The sequence below is a fragment of the Besnoitia besnoiti genome, chromosome XII (assembly GCF_002563875.1).
Source record: "Besnoitia besnoiti strain Bb-Ger1 chromosome XII, whole genome shotgun sequence".
Taxonomy (NCBI): Eukaryota; Apicomplexa; class Conoidasida; order Eucoccidiorida; family Sarcocystidae; genus Besnoitia; species Besnoitia besnoiti.
Genome location: NC_042367.1, coordinates 915878 through 937009, shown reverse-complemented (window position 1 = coordinate 937009; position 21132 = coordinate 915878). Strand labels below are relative to the sequence as shown.

The 21132-nt window shown below is 55.9% G+C and overlaps 6 protein-coding genes across 6 annotated transcripts; 4 read left to right on the top strand and 2 right to left on the bottom strand.

The window, feature by feature from the left end:
- Positions 1-261: 261 nt before the first annotated feature.
- On the top strand, positions 262-4109 carry BESB_023280 (uncharacterized protein; the record flags this gene model as incomplete). Its single annotated transcript, XM_029361030.1, has 3 exons — positions 262-3054; positions 3401-3620; positions 3907-4109. 3 exons carry the CDS (start codon positions 262-264, stop codon positions 4107-4109), a joined length of 3216 nt encoding a protein of 1071 aa, XP_029215845.1.
- A 3414-nt stretch (positions 4110-7523) lies between these two features.
- Positions 7524-8303, top strand: BESB_023270 (uncharacterized protein; the record flags this gene model as incomplete). Its single annotated transcript, XM_029361029.1, has 2 exons — positions 7524-7661; positions 8088-8303. 2 exons carry the CDS (start codon positions 7524-7526, stop codon positions 8301-8303), a joined length of 354 nt encoding a protein of 117 aa, XP_029215844.1.
- Positions 8304-8891: 588 nt separating this feature from the next.
- Positions 8892-9686, top strand: BESB_023260 (uncharacterized protein; the record flags this gene model as incomplete). The annotated part of the gene is made up of 2 exons (XM_029361028.1): positions 8892-8954; positions 9249-9686. 2 exons carry the CDS (start codon positions 8892-8894, stop codon positions 9684-9686), a joined length of 501 nt encoding a protein of 166 aa, XP_029215843.1.
- A 398-nt stretch (positions 9687-10084) lies between these two features.
- On the top strand, positions 10085-13544 carry BESB_023250 (uncharacterized protein; the record flags this gene model as incomplete). Its single annotated transcript, XM_029361027.1, has 4 exons — positions 10085-10765; positions 11432-11829; positions 12504-12822; positions 13227-13544. 4 exons carry the CDS (start codon positions 10085-10087, stop codon positions 13542-13544), a joined length of 1716 nt encoding a protein of 571 aa, XP_029215842.1.
- A 1612-nt stretch (positions 13545-15156) lies between these two features.
- On the bottom strand, positions 15157-16649 carry BESB_023240 (actin ACT1; the record flags this gene model as incomplete). The annotated part of the gene is made up of 2 exons (XM_029361026.1): positions 15157-15600; positions 15963-16649. The coding sequence occupies 2 exons, from the start codon at positions 16647-16649 to the stop codon at positions 15157-15159; spliced, it is 1131 nt and encodes a 376-aa protein (XP_029215841.1).
- Positions 16650-19398: 2749 nt separating this feature from the next.
- On the bottom strand, positions 19399-20480 carry BESB_023230 (uncharacterized protein; the record flags this gene model as incomplete). Its single annotated transcript, XM_029361025.1, has 2 exons — positions 19399-19514; positions 20111-20480. The coding sequence occupies 2 exons, from the start codon at positions 20478-20480 to the stop codon at positions 19399-19401; spliced, it is 486 nt and encodes a 161-aa protein (XP_029215840.1).
- Positions 20481-21132: the final 652 nt, after the last annotated feature.

The following is a 21132-nucleotide window of genomic DNA, read 5'->3' as shown; positions in this document are numbered from 1 at the left end:
GGTCTAGCGGGGCGCTCGGTTTCCAGAAGGGATACACCTAGTGCCTTGTTCCGACAAAGCGTCGCACACCTCGTTTCATCAGCCGGTCGCTTTCGGATTTGCAAGCGTCTGCGCAAGGAATCGGCAGTCCCTGTATCGCCGGGGTCGCACTCTGTGACAGGTCGGCGCCGTGGGAAGCATCGGCAGCGCCGTGTGAGGCCTGCGAGAGCTCATAACTTTCGCTTCAGCGTTTCCCGTGGGCGCTGGCAGAAATTTGGCAACATGGAGAACGGAACTGCGTCACCGGTCCTGGTGCCGGACCACCGCAGGTACGCGTCCCTCAAGAGTGCTCTGGAGTCTCCCGGGCTGCTTGTGAAAAACTGCATTGGGACGGGGTCCGACCCGCCCCGACAAAGTCGTCCGGCGCAGATGGCGTCAGCGTCAGGCTGCCCTTCTGAGACCAGTGCGCATTTATTCGCAGAAAAATCCGAGAATGTCCCGTATTCGACGCCTTTTGTTTTGCCCGGAGGCCTTATTTCTCATGCTTTCCCGCCGGCGAACACGCCCCGAGCAGCGCCCGGAAGGCCCAGTTGGGGTTCGAACCCCCAACAGGAGACTGCGGACGACGTCAACTATACAGCGACGCCCCGGAAATTGCTGCCTTCTCTGAAGGTGGTTAGAATAGCGCAAGCTGGGCAGTCTCTTTGTGTTTCGCCCGCGGATGCCGGCGGGCTCGCGCTGCAGACCACTGGATGGCTCACGTCCAGGGGCATTTCACGCGTCCCGCCCATGCCGAAAGCGCAGCAGGATGCCAGTGAAGTCGCCGACACTCTTTTGTCCCCACGATTCGTTCCCAACCCTGCTGGCGTTCTTCATGTGAGCCCATTCCCTCAAGCTTCTGCTCCGAAGCTCGGATCTGGGTTTTCTCTCAACCTGCCAGCGGGCCATTCTGATCGTTCCATGCAGCCATGCAGCGGCGGCAGGAGGCCACAGGAGGGAACCAAACTCAAGGCTTCGGCAACTGCTGCAGAGGAGGGCGCGGGTAACGCGCCTGCGATCTCGCCTCCACCCCGGGCGACGTCGTTCACTGCCGTAGCGGGCCTCTCACTCGTGTCACGGCCGCTGGAAAGCGATGAAGCCATCCGAAGGGAAGTCTCGCAGCTCCGTGGAAGCAGGCCGAGCTCCGGCGGCGACTTCATCCAACCCGTCTACGCCTCGCCAGCTCCTTTCCCGGTAGCGCCGACTGGAGGCGTTGCATCCGGCCCCAAGGGCGCCTCATCCGCCTCGAGCGAAGGAGGCAACTCGTCCTGCGGTGTGATCCCGGGGAACGGTGCCGAGCGCCTTGGCCCCTTCGTCTACTCAGTCTCGTCAGACCGCCACCCAGTGGCTGCGTCGGGAGCCCCATCACAAGGGGCCGCACCGTGCGTTTTGCCACAAGCCGGGGGAAGCAGCACTGCGGACCCGCCCCGCCTGGTGTCGCCCAGCCTGGAAGGGCTCTGTGTGCAATACGTGAAAGGCTCGCCTCTCGATGCTGAGGACCGCCCGGAAGACGTGCCGCGCCCGTCAGTGGAGCTCTCGCCGGCTCAGGTCCCGGGCTCCCTCAGGCAGCCCACGCAGGGTCCACCCGCATCCGCGGACCTCCCGAGTCAGTCTGCCTCGACGCCCCTCCAACCGGGCCCCAACGCAGCAGGAAGCGCGCCACAGGCAGCCTCGCAACAAGGAATGGGCGTGGCTTTGACTGCCCTGCAACCGCCGTCGGCAGGAGGCCGGCGGGTCCTTCGAACGGAGGCTGCAGCTCGGCTTGCCGCGACAGGAATGTACCGTAGCATTCATGTGCATGTGCCGAAACCCGCGAGTCCACCGCCTAGTGTGGGTTCGGGGCAGGCCGCAGGTTCCTCCGCGTCCGAGGCCGACCCGCAGAGCGCTCCTGCTGCTTCTTCCGGAGCCTACCGGCAATTCCTCTTCCCGTTTCAGTGGGCTTTTTCTGCACTGAAGAAGGAGAACGCAGCGCCTACCGATGCTGCGAAAGGGCCAGGAAGGGGGGCGTCTGGCGAGGCGTCTAGTCGGAGGGTTCCGGCTCTGCACACGCGCTCCACGACGTGCGAGGATCCCGACGCCGAATCTCACTCGCGGCTGTCTTCGCGGCTCTCGTCAGGGAAATGCATCGGAGCTGCACTGGGCAACCCCGCCGGTCCGACGGCAACGCGTGACGCTCCGGCAGCGCACTCCGCAGCCAAGCCAGCAGCAGGTGAAGAGTCGTCCTCCGTGCCCGTCGGCGTAAAGGTGTACGCGAAACCGGGCGCCAGTCTGCATCCCTCGGTTGCCGTTGCTGCGGCAGCAGCCAAGCCAGCAGCTGTGACTTTCTACACGCATCTCACGCGAGGATCGGCCCCTCCAGCCGTCGTGCAGGATGGCGGCGCAGCGCAGACCAAGGATCTGCGTGAGCAAGGCCCTTCAGGGGCAGATCCGCATATTTCGATGCATGTGCTGCGAGTCTCTCTCTGCGGGAAACGCATGATTCTGGAGCATAAAGGACAGCTAATGAACAGCCGCGTCGGGGGAGAGGTCCGCCCCTTGACTCAGGCCGACACTGGCGTGCGGGTCGAGGAGTACAAGGATCACCGGCAACTCGTGTTCAACATGAATTCACAGGAACTGGTGCCTTTCAGGGACTTGGCGATACTCGCGCCAATCAGTCAAGGCAGCTTCGGGACCGTCTACCAAGCGAAATGGCAAGGCCGAATTGTGGCAGTGAAACAGGCGCATGGTGCGTTGAGTCAGGAGGCGTTGAGGTCGATTGCGCGCGAAATGAACTCGTTCCGATCGATGAGTACGCATCCGTACATCGTAAAGTATCTAGGTGTCTGCCTTGACAAAGCGTGTGTCGGGATTGTCATGGAGTACCTTCCGGGAAGAAGTCTTTTCGACCTTCTCTATGAGAACAAGGTGTTTGTCGGAGCGGACCGGCGCCTTCACCTTTGCCGACAGCTCGTCCAAGCCGTCCACTACATGCACCACGAAAAGAAACTTGTCCACAGAGACTTGAAAACAGCGAATCTCATCTTTCATGAAGAGGTGAGATCATGGAGCAGTTCCCGACACCAGCGGAAAAACGGAGTGGTGTTCAGCAGTGGCCGGCAGAGCATAATGTCGCCATCGTTGTTTAGGGTTTGGGGCTTATGGCGTCTCCTTTGTGGAACCGCATCCGTCTTGCTGGCTGGAGGAAGCGGTGGACAAGCTCGGGGGCGACTCAGAAGACGCCTAGCTATGCATGTACCACAGGCAGCTATCCTAGGCCGTGGGCAGTAAACTGAAAATGAATCGTATCTGCCTTCGGCGTGAATGCCTTCGCAGCAGTGATTCCCCCGTGCACTCTGCGGTATCCATCGAGAAACTTTCCAGAGGCGCTGTCTGCGTGCAGAACGGACTGAAGTTGTGCGACTTCGGGAAGACACGCAAATTGGAGGCAAGCGGCAAACTCCTCTTGGATGATAACGGAGGCTCACCGAGATACATGGCACCGGAGTGCTTCGCCGTGGGAGCGCTGATCGATGAGAAGGCAGATATTTGGGGCCTCGCGTGCTGTCTAATTGAAATCTTTGGCGGTCCGATACCCTTTGAAGAAATTCACTCCAATGAAGGTGAGAGCTGGGAAAACGGGTCTGCAGGCTGTCCTCGGCATCGTTAAGAACGGCCGTTTCCGCTGCTGTCGATATTTATGTGTATATCGTTGAGTGGCGTGCATAAGGCTGATACCGGGCGTGGTAAAGCGAGTTCGTCGTGTCAGAATGTGGTTGGAATGTCGTTTAGTTGTGCGGCACAGAATGATCGCTATTTCGTGTTCAGCAGACAACCGAAGCCTTCGCACATTCACTAGAGCTGCAGCATCAAGGCATGTCCTGATGTGTTTTTTATGTTTTGTTTCAGGCGTGATTGACGCAATCATGTGTAAGAAATTGCGGCCATCCGTACCTGGGTGGTTCCACCCGGCCGCAAAAGAACTCTTGGAGCGCTGTTTCGCGTTGTCACCCCGTGATAGGCCCTCAGCCTGGGAGATAGCCAAAGCACTTGACGGGCTTACACCAGAAGATCTGAACAAGTTTGGGATGAACACGCGAAGAATGAGATAAAGCAGCTCCAGCGTGCATAGCGCAGTTCCCCAGTCCAGCTGCCGTGCGACGCGAGGACAAGACTGAAACTGTATGTGCCAAACTAAGGCGTCCCCCGCCCTTCAGGCAAATAACTGCGGCGAGTGGGGGCTTAACAGCATCGCGCGACTAGTGATAGAAAATAGAGGTGAAGGGAAGAAGGGGACACAAACCCGGCGCTCAATGGGGGTGAAGGCCGTCCCGCTTCTTGCGCGGCGGGATTGTACGGTGTCATACGGTGGGCGGTCCGAACGAACACAGAAACTTTCTGGCTCCCCGTGACATTGGAATCGTAAGAGCCGGTGTCACGGTGTTCCTCCCGTTGCCGGAAAACGCAGTAACAAGGATGTCCTTTGCAGACGAGGATTTGTGCATGCGTTTTTTCTGGTGCCACGTGGCTCCATCCCGTGTTTTTCTTCAGAGGGGCACACTTGTATAAAGTGCTTCCAAGAGGGAATGGCTACCTGGGTGGACACCAAAAAGCAGTCAAGGCTAGTTTCCGCCGGAGAGGGATACACATGCACATGCTTCTTCCTCAATCGCACTCTCCATACCGAACCCTTTGCCTTTGTTAGCGGACAAGCGGCCAGTTGACAAATCGTATCTTGGTGCTGTCATAGTTGTCTCAGTCATTCCGCTTGTACAGTGACCGGGTGCTGGAAATGATGGTACCAAAGTAGAGGCAACTGTGTCTCGCTCGTGCGTCCCGAAATTCCAAACGGCTGCATGCCCCCCCGGGCGGACTGCCGGTATGTGTTTTGCGTGTAGCATTCGTGGATGTCCGGGAAGGTCCTTGCTTTGCAGGACTAGAAGCTCCACGGAGAGTCGTCCCACACTGCGGTGATAGCCCCTTTCGTGTGGGATATGCCTCCTCTTTGTAGTTGTAAATTGTCTTTTTTGCGTATAAGGGAACATTCGTCGCTTCGATGAGCCATGGGCGCAATGTGTCCCCGCGTGAGATATCGCTTCGGCCTCTGTCGTGGCATGTGAGACGTGCTGTGGTCTAAAACCGACACTCAGCTTTTCAATTTTTTGTCAGGTTACTCCGTCATCTTAGCGTCAGTGCTCAGCTTTGAGCGGTTTCCAGGGTTATCGCTTCTTGTCGCTGTCGACACCTTGCGCGTTTCCCTTATCCCTGGTCATCGTGCTTGTTCAGGAGCACAGCGCCGTGCCTTGCAGTGTGATTACAAGGGAAATGGGTGCAATATGAATATGTAGAAAACGTCTCACGAGGAAGCTGCTGTCATGCTTAGCAGCCAACGTCAGAGCAGTTTTCCCTCGCCGCGGCGGCGAATGTAGAGAATGGAGACACTTCTAGAGGCCAGATCACGGGGTCGCAGCCGGCTCTGTCGTGGCCGCCAACGCACACGAAAAGTAACGGCGCTCACGCATGTTTCTGCATATTTCAACTTCATATATTTTCTGTTATACAGTTTCGCTGTAAAAACACATCACGAGCTGGAGTGTTCTGCAGTCGCAGAACACCAAATTTTCTGTCAGCTACTTCCGCAGTGTGGCAACTTTGAAGGCGTTTCCTGGATCTTGCCCTGCCATGAAGCGACAGCCCTCGTGGAAGAGCCGTCTTCAGTCTGAAGGCCAGTCGGTCAGGTGCTTGCTTTCGGTACAATGCTGGCCTGCGGATGGATGCACCACTGAGCGCGCTCGGATGCCGGAATGACCAGGGCAAGAACTTGAGCAGTTTTTTGGATACTACGTGGAAGATTTCCTACGCCCGTGACGAAAATGTGAGTGCCGTATCTGGCATACCTAGCAGCTTATATATTTCCAGTATATGGAGACGCCGTTCACACGCTAGTTCAAAGGACCGCACCCTGATTCGTATTGTCTAGTATTCCCATATGGTGTAGGAGGCGTTTACTTACGTGAGGAAATGCATTCTCGATACGTCAACGTCCCAGCTTCCCGGCCTGAGTAGAAGAGCCTCAGAAGTAACGCGCCGTGCTAGGCAAACATAGATTGTTCTTGAGGTTCAGAGTTTTGCCTGTGAGGTGGACTCGAAAGGGGAATTATAGTCGGCGTTGTGCGTGTAAAGCTGAGTACTGGATTAGCAATGCCGACTGCCCGGTGGGACTGCCATCCGGGACATGTTTCGAAAAGTTGTTCGCTTTGTTTCCCGGACAGTTTTCCCACGGCATCTTTTCCCAGAACACAAAACTGTGTCGGTTATTCGCAACTTCTGCCCACACGCAAAAGACCCATGGGCGCGTGAAGGTTAGGCAAATACTTACGTCCATTAGAATTATTGCAGTCTACCTGTGGAAAACAGGTACGGTGCCTACCGGCCCCTTGTTCCGAGACGAAGAAGCAGGACCGAAGAGGAGTGTATCGGCAAACTGAGAGAGGGAGACACTGTCTGTTTCGATATTCTGCTAGGAGCAAGTCCGTCAAACAGTTCAGGGACGCCTTTCAGATGTGCCCTTTTTCTCATGCTAGAGTTCCGCTGAGCGCCCCGAGAGGATATCAAAAATATACGGGATCTAGTATTTCCCGCCCACTGCTGTCTCGGCCATGTGCGGGTGCGTGCTTCGTTTTTATATTCGTGTAAACCGGCTTGCTGAGTGGCGTGGATATTTTCCTTGCCGGTTTTCCCGAAGGGCAGACCGGCTTGAAGCGGTGCTTCGCCAGCGGATCGCGCGCTCCGCGGCGCAATCCTAGTTGAGCGGAACTTGGCTTCAGAGCTCTGAAAGGTTGATTTCCCGACTACTGTCTGATGACCATTCAAGTTTCGCCCTACGAAGCTATCGGGTCTTCCGAAATTTGTTTTCAGCTGTGTCTTTTTCATTCGAGGTATGTATAGGCGAGGGGACCTTTGTCTCGTGCATGCTTGACGCAAAACAATTGCTTTAGCATCGAGCTGTGTGGAAGGCGCTGTACTTTGAGCCTCTTCTTTGTCCACAGAGTATGCGTGGATATGGCATAGCGTACAACGCGCGCTCTTTCGCGAGATTCCCTTGGCATTCCCACGAACCTTCGTATTGGTGGAAGTTTCGATTGCGTGCTCTGTCTTTTTCTGGGCAAGTCTTTCATCGTTCCCTGTGTCACCACGACCAAGCGACGCTCGGCAGCACCTTCAAAAGGGATACACAGTTAATACTGTGTCCCCTGGGTTCTCGGAAACAGAAACCATCGAGTTCATGTAAGTCACATTTGCTGCTTTGCGGTTGTAAAAGGCGGAATACCCACCCAAAAATGCCAATGGCACTCCAGAAAACCCCTCGAGTTTTTTACAGAGTCTTTAGTAAACTAGCCACTCCACTGCTCTTGGAATATCGGCGTACGACGCGGGTGTTTCAGCTTTTGTGTGAATACTCTCTTTTGGAGGGTTGATGCTTTCGGAAGGCACTAAGGGGGCCGTGGGAAAGAAGAGGCTGCAAAATGGCAGCTGAAACTGAAGACTACCTGGGCGCTCATAGGCGGCACGCCTTTTACGTCACACCGGAGAGTACCTCTGCAGAGCAGTGGGGCAGCGTATTTGAAAGCATTCGCGGCGACGATTTTGAAGGCTTTGTAAAGGTACGCCGGATACTCGGTGTGCACGACCTGGGACTTACTGGTATTAAATAGAGGTCTTCCACTCGTTATAGAGCGAGTTGAGCGGAATCCGTAAGGCCTTCGCTTTACGAGTGCCTACAGAAGGCAAGAAGCAATGCTTACACCTGGCAGTTGCCGGTGATGGTACTCGACCCACGGAGGAGCCTTCACTGATACGCCAGCCTGGACGGGTTTACTTTGTCAGCGCATGTGGAATTACTACACAGCAAGCCGGATGTATCAAATCTGAATGTCGAACTCTAAGCGTGCGGAGGTGCGGGTAGTTCTTCTCATATGCAGCACACTTGCGTGAAGTTTCGGAAATCCTCCAGTCGCAGCCTAGATCAGGTGCTCCAACCTCAATCCTCCCTCCCTGGTTGCGCCTCGGTACCCACGTTTTTACTGCAGTCTCTGGAGCTGGCAGCACCGGGAAATGGGTGCGTAGAACAAAGTAGTCCAAACGAACAACATGAAGACGACAAGCCTCAGCCTCCGCGTCCCGTGGAAGTCGAGATATCTGGATGTCATTCAATCATTGCGCACGCCGCAGCTTTCTCTGAAAAGTGTCTCATCTATCTTGTCGAGACGCTTGGGTGTGATGTAAATTTACGCAGCTCAGGTTAGTCTCCAAATTAGTATCACAAAAATACTGCTCTCCTTGTAGAATGAATGACACGAGGCATCCCGCAGCTCTGGTACGGGTCAACTGACCGTCTCACTTTCCCTCGCAGCAGCACACGCGCGATACCACGAACATCCACGCATTTCGGGTTGCTGTCATGCGCTAGTTAGTTAGCATGGCCACTCTATTCCAGTCTTCCCGGCACGGCGTAATTTCGTTCAGTTGTTCCCAAGGAAACTAGGCTTTCGCCACGGGGGAAGCGGCGTGGAAAACGAGGTCGGTCACTCGTGGCACAGTCAGGGCTGTGTTCCCTGTCACGCGTTTTTCAGTATCGGGGCTATTAGTCTGCATATGTTTGTTGTATAGAGGAGGCAAACTCTCGCGCTACAGACTATCCGTGAACGGTAAAACAGAGGACGCTTAGCTTCGTACTCGCGAATGTGCCGTGGCCTTCTGCGCAGGCACACAAGACCAGACACCCATTTTCAACGCTCGAGGAAAGTGCATCGAGTATTTGCTATCTCGGGGGGCGGATCAGTATACTCGCGATGTCGGAGGCGACACGGCTTTCACCTTCGCCGTAAGACACCATGACTACGATCAGGTCAGTCTCCCGTCGTAAACACGTGAACGCCACGTTGGTATGTGGCTCGGTAAGACCTTCCGATTTCGCCGGGGCGCTGGAACCCGAACCGGAGAAAGGCTGACCCGAGCGCGACTGAAAAAGACCTCTAGAGACAAACCGAGTCTCGATTTCAGTGCAGCTTCACCGCGCGTGGGTCTGTCAAACCTTTTTCAAGAGACGCGGGCCTCTTATTACCATGCAGCGTCATCTTGGGAAATGGCCTTGCGCGATCAAGGCAGTTTAAAAGCTGAGCTGGCGCAACGAAGCAAAAAGACACGCGTGTCGAGTGTTCTACCCTCTGAACTGAATGCATCTGTGTCAGGCCGTCGACTTCCTCCGCTCTGGCATGGACCCCGGTGCCACGGATGCAGCTGGCGACTCTGCGGTTCTTGCTGCATCAAGGCAGCCGGAATCGTTCGACCAGGAGCCCTTCTGGGATGAGTTTTTCGACCACTATTGTATCTCGAAACCCCTCGAGGCCCAGTCCCTCGTGAACCAGCGCGGCTCCGGAGGTGACTCGTGTCTCCACGCTGCTGCGGCGGGGCAACGAGGTAGCCTCGTGCGTAAACTTCTTTACTGGGGCGCCGACCTGGCTATGCTGAACGACCGTGGCGAACGCCCTGCAGTCCAGAGCCACTGGATTCAGGATTTAGACGCCAACCCTCTGCTCCAGGCCGGCGCGAGCAACCCGGGCAAGTGCCACACGACAGAGAGGCGGCGTTGTTCGCAGCATGTGCAGCCTGCGTGTGGACGCATGTAGTGCGACAAACACGGCTTGCTCGCTTTCTAGCGCTTGCGGGTGTGCGTGTGTGGCGGTGCACGAAATCGAGGCATGCCTGTCAGCCTTGCATGTGCCCATGCGCCGGTTACGCCTTGCCCAAACCTCTCCTGGGACGCCCACGTCCCACACAAAAGAAATGCGCATATGCGGGAATATATATCGTGTGTTAGACCTCGAAAGGCATTCGAGGGGAACGCACACGTGGAGATTAATAGGTAACTGGCGAAGACACGGACGATAGCCGCTGAGCGGGTCTGCAGCCGTGAAACTTTCTTTGCGCCACACACCGACAGGCCTGAAAGTGTGGTGTTCCTGTGGCCCTACGGATCGCGTTGGCGCACTACTGACAACCGCCACGCCATCAAGCAAGCGGCTCTATGAGGCGTGTTGCTTCTCCCGTCTGTCCAGAGGCTATCGGTGATGGCGCGACTCAGCTGCCTCAAAACGACGTAGTCGAAATCGTCGGCATCCCTTCACGCCGGGGTTCCACATCTTGCAACCTGGCGCCAATTCTTTCACGGGGAGGCAGCCACAGCAGCACGAAGGAAGGTGTCGAGCGGGAACGGACGAGTCCAAGTCAGGAGGAGAGCGCGTGCCAAGAGCAGCCAGAGGCAGCAGAGGCTGAGGGCGTGGGTGGCGAGTGCGGCGATGGAGGCGGTGTCGACCTCGAAACTGAAAACCGCGACCGGGGGGAAGAGCAGAAGCCGGGGCCCTCACCCGACGCGGCCGACCCCCTGAAATCGCTTCTTTGCATGTCCGTGGAGAACACACCTTCAAACACTGAGAAGGCTGCTGCTGAATTGGTGCCTCCCACACCCCAGCAGCAACATCCCTTGAGTTCAGCACCAAGCCGATCCGAAGTGAAATGCATCGGTGCCGGGGGTTCCCTACCGCAGGTCGTGGAGAGCGCTGCAGCGACGCAAAGGAGCGCCTGTTCTGGCGCCGATTCCCAGCGCCAAGGCGCCAATCAATGTGCTTCAGCAGAAGCCTGTGGCCCCCAGCCGGCGTTAAACCTGTTAACGGCGCGCGGCGGCATTTCGGAAGCCGGGTCAGTACAGGTGAGCGGTGCAAGAGGAGTTTCCCTACAAAAGAGGCTGGTCGGCAACCCCCGCGGTCTCTCGAGTCTGGTGCGAGGAACGAAGTTGAAGTGTTTGTGGCAAGGGGAAGAGAGTGAAAATTTACTCGCCGCAAGGACCGGATTCCCCGCTCTCGCCAGGCGAACGCCTTCGATGTCAAACCCCCATGGGTGCCTCCAGTCAAGCCGATCGCCTCGCGCAGTCTACGAAGATGCGGGGCTTGCGTAGTACAATCTGCTCTGTGCGTGTTTCTCTACACGTGTTAATGAGAACGCAGCACTTTAGGGTTTAGGGTCGCGCACTCCTGCCCCAGCAAAAGAAGAACTGTTCACGAAGCACATAACAGACTATACTCGCGTTACGCTGCACGGTAGAACTGCATCGTAAGAGTCCGTAGTAGTATAGGCTCCGGAGGGCGTGTCGAGCCGGCCCTCCGCCCTCGTGTTGGAGTAGGGGGAACTATTTCTTAATCTACGAATAGCATTACTCTGTCTCTCAAGACCATCAGCTGAGGCGCGGAGGCATGTCTCGCTAACTATCGGCTACCGAGATCCAGAATTCCATTATTGGGAGTTGAGGGTCATGAAGGCATTCCATCTATGACAGGGATCCTGCACACAGTTTTTGCGATGTGTTTTTTCTCAACAGAATACCATTAGAGATTCAAGCGAACCTAGTTCCGAAGCGCCGGAAGGGGCAATCTGGGTGGCTGCAGAGCTCGAAAGACTAGATAACGAGTATGAGCAGATGTCAGTTGAAGCCGACAGCCTGCGTGACGAATTGAAACGTGTGAAAGAAGAAAACAGTCGAGTGGAAAAGAAGCTGGCCATGAAATTCTCAACCACAGGCGACTTCCCGGTATATAGAGCGCAGACTGGGGATCCACGGCTGACAACTGCGCAGTATTTTGCCACTCTTCGTGCCCTGGAAGCTACCGAAGAGGAGAAGAAACTCACCGCCGAGTTAGCTGCGAAGAAAGCCGATCAGGAGAACAGGCTTCTCAAGACACATGGCGAGAAAGTTGAAGAATGCAGAGCGGCGTTCAGGTACAGACTCGACTCGTCAAGCGGGCTGTGTCGAAACTCGTCTTTCGCCGCAAGCCCAAGTGCGAAATTTTTTCAACTGCGCCGCATTGATGTAGGCAAGAGGCATAGTCTGGTTGTTCCTAACCCCTCCCACCATTAGAACCTTGTACTCCTGTTGCTCCAGCTGCCGAGGAGTTGAGTACGTGCCGCGGTCGCGATATTCCGACGGGGCGTGTCTGTGCCTCCACTGTAGTACCGCGTCATGGATGAGGCAAGGCTAGGCTGTCTCTCTGGCTTGGCTCGGCACTTTCGTTGTGTATGACACTCAGGATAGAATCTGTAAGCTAGAAACTTCCTGTGAAAACGCGTAGACTCGAACAATGGCTGAGACGCCTCTACGTAGACTCCCTCTCCCTCCCCCCTCCCCCGCCCGCAAAAACATGAATCGTAGCGTACGACGCGGTGTCGAGACCCCCAGAGACACGACGCTTTCCGCCCGTTGTGGAGAAGCTCTGCGCCAACTGACATCGTTCGATTCTGTTTTTCGAAGGCTTGAGTTCGCTGAATTTATGGCGTTCGCTCAGGCCAGACGGGTCACTCGACCGCGTGACGTAACTTCGCACGAATGCCCAGTCCAGGCAGGATCACGTTCAGTTGGGCTACGGGGGTTGCATGTTTCGCCTTTCTCACGTCAGGTCTTTTCTGCGGAAGGTCGCCAAGAATTCGCAGATGGCGCGCAGTGGGAAACCGATTCCGGAAGCCATCCTCGGGCAACTCATGCGGTTGGAAGAAGAGAAGACCTCAACGCTACAGGAGGCGAGAGTCGAGTGTGCCAAGCTCAAACACCAGCTGGATTTGCTTCACAAGCTGGTTTCAGAAAACGACATGCAAGAACAGTTCCATGTCATGGACTTTGAGCAACTGAAGATCGAAAACCAGGCTCTCAACGAAAAAATCGTGGAGCGGAACGAAGAAATTAAGAAACTCAGGTCCATAATAGTGTCCTCTGTTCAGGTACGATACGCACACGGCACCCTCCTAGCGAGGCAGAGTGCAAGAAACAACGCGACTTATTGTCGTACCGCATGTAGACGAGAAAATAGATCCTGTCCGAGTTTCAACTTACCACCAGCTTTACCACCGCGTGCAGTTCTTGCCGCTTGGAAGCGCGTCTACTCAGCTTGGAGAGCAAAATGTGCGATGTTCTCTATGGGAGGAAAGTTATTTGCAATGCTGGGCTCGTGCTGGGTTGCCCACGAAGGTCAGGAATTCACAAATCATCTCCTCTAGTAAAGGGAAGTAATCATTTTACGCAGCCAGCCATCGTACCCAAGACAGAGTCGTGCCGGCTCTCAGCTTTAGATTATTCCCCAGCATTAGCCCCGGTATCCTCGTTGCTCACTGACTCTCATATACAGTTTATCACCCACTGGAAGGAGAAAATTCACTTTCTGGATCACGAGAATGCCCGGTCGACGGAGGAACTCGCGCACTTAGATGCCGAACTGGCAAACCAGCGGCATCTCATCACGAAATCCAAACGGGAGCGCGACGAGTACCGCGCCGAGAACGGCAAGCTACGGCAGCAGACGGATATAATTAATTCTGATATCCTGGCGCTCGACTGGGAAACCCGCCAGCAACGCAAGCAGGAGCTCAAACTAGAGGTAGCCTATACTTTCGTTTCTCATATTCCATTCCGCCACATGTGTGTGCAGAACTCTGCAGTCCTATGAAACACTGTGTCACGGCCACACAAATAAATTACCAGCACTTCACAGTTGTATCTGGTGTAGCTGCCGTGCCTCTCTGCGTACTGAGGTGTCCGCATATTCATCAGTAACGCGCAGTGGTCAAGGGCAAAGGGGGGGGGGGTCGGGGGCAGTCACTTACCTGTAGAAGACTCTACGTCACACCCCTGTGGGAACTCGTATCAGTGTTTGGAATACGCACCGTAGGGCATGACAAGAGTGGTAGTGCTGCTGCTCGAGTTACTTGCATCTCCGCAGAAGCCAATTTTAGCGCTCCCAAGGCACCTAGACGCAAAGCGCATCATTCTAGCGTAACACTCTCCTACCTCAACGCGGTGTTTGCTGTCTTCAGCTGGAGAGGCTTCAGGCGAAGCATGCACAGTTGCGCTCTCTGACAGCATCTACAGGTACCAATTCCACCTCCTGACAGGCCTCTGCCTCGATGACTTGACTGAACACGAACTTGTTGACGTGCTGCTTGTTGTCTCCTCGGAATCCGCTCTTTCTCGGCGACGCAACATCATGCCAACAGCTCCGCTCGAAACCTCTGGCCACGCATCTAGCTGGAGAAGCAAATTGGCTTCTCTGCATGTGGGAAAACATTACCCACGTCCCTAGTCTGGAGGAACACTTGCGTCTCCGTTATGAGCTCTCTCAACGGAAACACTGTCTGAAGGTGCCTGCAGTTTAGGTTTTGCAACCCTAAACCGTCTGCACGCTCGCTCATGGCTGTGGTGTGAAGCCGGAAACTACGAGGTGCGACTACCTCGCGTGCGACGCGACGCTTCTACGTTCTTTCGGGAGATGTATACCAGTGAGCAGGAGCAGATCGGTTTCGGCACAATGCACATACACACACGCACCTGCATGCAGATGAAGACATATTGCCGCGCTGCATGATACTATGCGCGACACCGGGTACCGACACTTCTCTCGCTCCGTCCTTCACTCCCCTCCACCGCGCATATGTGGCGTCGTACACGACGAGCCGACTACATCCAGGGGTACAACAGGTATGTTGTGCGAGGAAATACGTACGTTTAGTTGCGTACCCACACATTGCCACGCTGGCTACGCAAGAAGTCTAATACTTGAAGCCCCCTCGACGGAAAGACGACACACACACAGAGGAACGACCGAAAACAAACTTTTACGAAAAGTTTTAGCAACTAGGCGCCGAAAACCATGCACCGGGGCGCAGTGGTTTCTTTCAAGTTTAAAAGAGCAGACCGACGGTCTCCTCTCTCCACTTTTTTGCTTCACTTCCCCTCACAGAAACTCCAGATCTTTACCAAACGTAGCAATTACCGACACATACGTAATACCGCAGACAGGTTTACGATATAGGAGAGGCTTCCCCTGGGACCAAGCCGACACGGCACGATTCCTCCTCTGAAACGCTGGAATATGTGAGGACTCATGCATCACCTATCAACCACACAGCCACACCATCGATTACAGTGGTTTACAACGGCACGAGACACATGCAATGTCGTCCAAGGTCCCTGACTCCCCGTCTTTCCTTCCGACGCATCCTTTTCAGCCTGGGCGAACGCAACGACGCCACGGTACAAAGCCCCGCCACCTATGAGTGCGTTTAGAAGCACTTGCGGTGGACGATGCTAGGGCCCGACTCGTCGTACTCCTCCTTGGTGATCCACATCTGCTGGAAGGTGGACAGAGAGGACAGGATGGATCCTCCAATCCAGACGGAGTACTTGCGTTCGGGCGGTGCGACGACCTTGATCTTCATGGTGGACGGGGCCAGAGAGGTGAGCTCCTTCGTGAGTCTCTCGCCGATGCCCTCGTACATGGTGGTGCCGCCGGACAACACGACGTTGCCGTACAGGTCCTTTCGGATATCGACGTCGCACTTCATGATAGAGTCGAACGTCGTGCGGTGGATGCCTGCAGCTTCCTTGCCGAGGAAGGAAGGCTGGAACAGGGCCTCCGGGCAGCGGAAGCGCTCGTTGCCGACCGTGATGATGTTGCCATCGGGCAGCTCGTACGACTTCTCGATGTCGCTGGAGTCCTCCGCGGCCTGAGAACGCGAGCGAAACCACACATATTGCACGAATGTTCACCACTGTACTACACCCCTCAGTGGGAAGCAAACACACCGACTGCCGCGAACATATACAGCCAGCCTACCACGGCAGGCGTCGTACAAGCAAAATAATGAACTTCGACTAAAGTGGAAGCGCATACACACAGAAACTTCAACACACCTCTATAGCTGCGTCGCCCGAAGGAGTTGTTACACCGGCTAGCTAACCTCGCTTCCACTGCGCGTTTCCCACACTCCCCAGCCGTGCTCATGACGCACGACACACGGCGAATTTTAGCCGTTCCACACAGTGACACAATCTGACTCGCAGCTAGCTCGTGGCGTTTGCGCCTCACCTTCATCTCCTCGTCGAAGTCGAGGGCGATGTAGCAGAGCTTCTCCTTGATGTCGCGGACAATTTCCTTCTCGGCAGAGGTGGTGAAACCGTAGCCTCTCTCGTGGAGAATCTTCATCATGTACTCCGTGAGGTCGCGTCCGGCGAGATCCAGGCGCATGATGGCGTGAGGAAGGGCGTAACCTTCGTAGATGGGAACAGTATGCGAGACGCCGTCACCGCTGTCAAGCACAATACCGGTGGTACGACCGGAAGAGTACAAGGACAGGACAGCCTGGATGGCGACATACATAGCAGGAACGTTGAAGGTTTCGAACATGATTTGGGTCATTCTTTCACGGTTCGCCTTGGGGTTCAGTGGGGCTTCCGTGAGCAGCACAGGGTGCTCTTCGGGCGCCACACGCAGTTCGTTGTAGAAGGTGTGGTGCCAGATTTTCTCCATATCGTCCCAGTTGGTGACGATACCGTGCTCAATGGGGTATTTCAGAGTCAAAATACCTCTCTTGCTCTGGGCTTCGTCACCCACATAACAGTCCTTCTCTTCCATGCCCACCATGATACCGGGGTTCTTAGGCTTTCCGACGATAGACGGGAAGACGGCACGCGGCGCATCATCACCGGCAACGCCAGCCTTCACGTTTCCGGAACCATTGTCCACCACCAAAGCTTGCACTTCCTCGTCCGCCATTTTCGCAAAAAGTGGAAACTCTTGAAAGAGAAAACAAAACGTGGGAAGAATAAAAAAAAACGCACAACCACGAATAAATGAGGGACACGCACAAACCGAAAGAGAAGATATTGTTGCGCTTGTGCAACCAAAAAGAGGAAGAGAGCAACCAACACCCGACGAGCCGCCCCGGCGAGAACAGCAGCAGCGCGCTTCCCACCACACAAGGATCCGACTGGCCTCTCGTGCTCCGCAGCGCACGCGCCCGCGTAGCAACCAACCAAGCGATCTGACGTACGCAGCCTATAGCCACGGGACGTCCCCCCCGCGCAGCCTATCCCGGCAGCAGCAATCCGCTGCTGCCGCCCGAGTGGAAACACCCGGCTGAAAGGCTGCGCGGCGGCGTGCTGCGGCGCCGCGTGGCGTGAGTGTCGTACACATCCACACATCCGACACACACCACGTTTCGCAATACAGGGCGATGCGAGGATGCGAGGCCGCTTCGCCTCCACACAGCTCTAGCTGACCCGCCCAAGGTGCTGCAGCCGGTAGGAAACTATCCTCCATGAGAAGGGCCGCGCGCCCTTCCGGAGGGAGAAGGAAGCTCGAAGCGCCGAAGACGGCCTACCCCCCTGGTTCGTCGACACTTCCTGCTCCCGAACACGCACCCCGCTTCCGTGGAGGGAAACGCGCGCGCTATGAATTGCCGCCGCCCACGCCAGGGAGCAGGGCAGCTGCTCCGCCAATATCAACGACCCAACAACTATCCATGGCAGCCACAGGCCGGTTGTCATTGTTTGGTGGCGCTAAAAGCAGGCCCCAACAAGCTACACGCCCAGCTTTTAGATGCCGGAGGCGAAATGTGTTCCCAAAGTGATTGACGCAAGTTGTCTGGCGCTGCGGCAGACGTGCTAACGAAAGGGGACAAATGGGAAGCGAGATCCCCGCGTGCGAATATGACTACAGCCGTCTTGGTCACGTCGCAACTGAAGGCTGCCCACAGGGGAGCACCAGGCGCCCCTCCTCTGTTTCTCACCGGCTTTCGCCGACCTCGGGCTGACGTTCGCCAGAGACCAGTCTCGGTTCAAAGCGTGGGGTTCACTATTTCGGCCCAACAGCTACCGTTGTACCCAAGAACTTTTCTTCGCCTCTCCGTATAGGGAGCGGTCACGGTGTCTATGGGAGGGTCATCGCATCCGGCACGGTGGGTTAGGAGGTACTACATATTGTAGATTCTCAGATTTTTCAGTGGCAGGAGGGCTGGATGCATACGAAGGTGGTGTGTGAGACGGCGCCACGTGACAAAAAGCGACGTTGGCCATGACGTGGAAGACCAGGCTGCGAAAGGAGACGCGTTGAGGCGGCGCTCTAGGACGTGTCATGTTTGCGCCGGTTTTAAGGACGCCTCATTTTTCAGATAACAACAGTCATGTAGCGGGGATGGCAGACTAGGATTCGCTGGACAAGCGCGTGTCTGTCAGGCGCAGGACGACCCTGAGGCGGAATATGATCCAGCAGCGCTGAGTTGCTTCGACGCAGAGACCAGCCCGTGTGTCGTGTGTCAACGCCAACATCTGCCTTTTTGTTAAGGCGAGCACAGTAGCGGAGTACGCCAGGAACAAGTCAATGGTGCGTGACACTCGAGTGAACCCATGTTGAGGGGCTTGCTACGACACAGTTGCCGGCTGACGTGTAGCTGAGATCCGCAGGCAGCGTGTGACGCGTCGCAGCCTGCGGTAGCTGTTTTTCAGAAGGAAGGCGGTCCGCATTCACGGCGCGCGCACCGCGTCTGTCTTGTTGACCATTTCTAGAGAGAGCATTTTGGGGTGTGTGGCACCGCATCAGCGGCGGAACGGATTTGTGCAGCGCTTTCATCAGGCACTTTACCTCCCGGACTGCCGTTCACAGCCGGGTGGGCAAGTCACCGGACTTGTGTACGTACTGCGATCGTTCATTTCTGCACTGCAACCTTTGGGAAGGCACCATGAGGAAACATCTGCTCGTCTGCCGACCTGGCCGTACACCCCTCCCTGCTCAGGGAAATACAGGAGACGGTAACTCCGCGTGCTAATGGGAACGATTTAGCAGACAGGATAGACGCTATGCCTCCGCCTGGTGACTCTACTCGTCTGGATCGGACGCCTACCGCGAATGAGTCCCCTCCACAAGAGGCGGACACTCGATGGAACGGCTTCCGTTGTCATTCGAGGTGGTGTACTGTGTGGAAGGCAGCGTGCTCGATGAGTAAAGCAGTATCTGTGTAACGCAAATCGAGTCTGCCGCTGCGGCGGCGCTCGCCAAATTTTCTGTTTGTTGACCCAAGCTGTGACCTCCGCCAGGTACTCGGCGCTGACGCAGTGAACCGACAATTTAAAAGCATTTGCGTTGAATTATTGTTACTGAAAAAGCCACCACATGCTCATCTCGTAATGCAGTCATGTCGGGCTTTATAAACTGCGCAGTGGTGCTAGTGCTAGAGAGAGCACAGGCCTCCCGTGGACCCGCGCAACCGTACCTGCGACATTACCAGGCTATGGCCTGGTAATGTCGCAGGTACGCCAAGACTCTACACTAAGCAATAGAAGAAAATCGGTAAAAAACTCCGTTGTTTCCGCCCCATTCTGGAGAAACGCCTTCTCCCCGTCCCGATGATGAATCACGTAATAGGTGACCATCGCGTGGAGGCTCATGCCTCCACAGGCTCATCACGGCGTATGCATTTCGCAGATGCCGCATCCGTCTTCTTCCTCGACTTGGTCAAACACCCACTCTACACTTCGAAGCCGAATGTTCTGTGCATGTTCTCGAGCACACTATCGGAGAGGTGTTCGGCGCCAGCAGATGGCGACAGGACGCTCGAAGTGCTGTCGGGGTTGCCCGCTGTTGCTGAAGGCGAAAACAGCACACAAAGCATTCCGCTGTAGTTTGACTGAGCTATCGCACCCAGGTAACTCCACACCAGTGTGGTCAGCAACTCCGCTTCAAATCGCACTAAAAGCGACGATAAAGGGACAGCTACTCTCCAGCATCGGTTCGACTTGCACGACGCTACGTAGCAGGGAGAGACACAAGACCGACTTCGCGGGGAGGTGACACACTACATGTTGCCTCCCTTTAAATCCCAACACGCGGCCTCTTCATTGATTTGGTGGAGCAGCACCCGTCTGCGTTTTCTCCTTGTACGGGGACCCGTCGCGCCTAAGCTTTTGGTGCTACCCCTGAGGGTGGCCCCATCCGTGCCTGGCACAGGTTTGCGAGTCCTATTGAGACACGGCTGAGAATAGAGTCGGCCGTTCGTATAAGGCCATTCTCCTCCTAGTGAACTGGCTGGCGCGACAGTGGCACTAGGGAAGCGGACAAGGAACCCCTCCGGTAATGCTCAGAATGTTCGTTTACTTCCAGCGCGCTCGAACTCCCCCCGAGAACGCGACAGCAGCAAGTAGCTGCGGCCAGAACAACTCCAGCTCAAACGAGAAGCTTACCTGCCATGACCACAAGGGCGGCCTGTGCGGCATCGAGGAACTCTTTGATTGTGCCGCCAGGCGTGCTCTTGGCATGTGCCTCTTCCACGCCGGGGACTCCCTCCCCGTCCAGTGACAACGCTGAGTCGGCGCTTATGGCCGCCAGAGCTTCATCCATGGATGTTGGTGTCTCATCACTAAGACGGTCGGCAGAGGACGAATCCGTGGCATCACTTTGGGGACCAGATTCTGCGTGCACCGGGCCGACTTCCTGCTTCGGGTCCGGGACGGTCTGCGGCGAATCCGCCGCGCCGACAAGGCTACGATGAGCAAAAAGGACGCCGAGCGCCACAGCGCCGACAGCACGGAAGAGCCGCACAGGCGTCGCCATTTTCAGCTGCCATTCGAAGAAAAAAACTGATAACACATTCTGGGACGGAGCAGAGCTTGGAAGGCTCTGTTTTCGCAGGGCTCCTTTCAGAAGAACGGTCGGTCCTGGGGGTTGACTGCGCTGGCGGCGACAGGGAAGACGAGGAGTCCCTCGAGCCGCCGCAAGATTGCACAGCGAAAACGAGCCCGGTGGACGCTGGCCGCGAATGGTAAACACAAATGCTATCCCGATTCCGACCGGTCCGCACGAATGGCGCAATTATTTTCTTTCACAGACTTTGACGTGCTTCCACCGAAACATTCCCAACTGTGTATTCGCGCGCGACCTAACTTGTGATGTGGAGGGGCATTCGGCGTGGAACAGTCGCGCAGATGCGCTTGGTGGGTTCTCGAGTTACTGCGATGTGAGACCGGGAGATAGGGAAGAACTCCGCGCGCGCAGTAGCGCCCAACCCTCGACGGTTCAGGGGCGATTAAACATTGTACTTTGCACGATCTGGCTGTTTCTCGAAGGTCGCCAGGAACTTCGGCGCCGCCCTCTGATACTTTCTGCGTGGCCAAGAAGAAGGCGATGACTGCATACATACTAGCTGGTATCTGGATGGGAGAGATGGTCTGTCCAAGTGGAGCGAGACTACCCGGCAAGGGAGCCT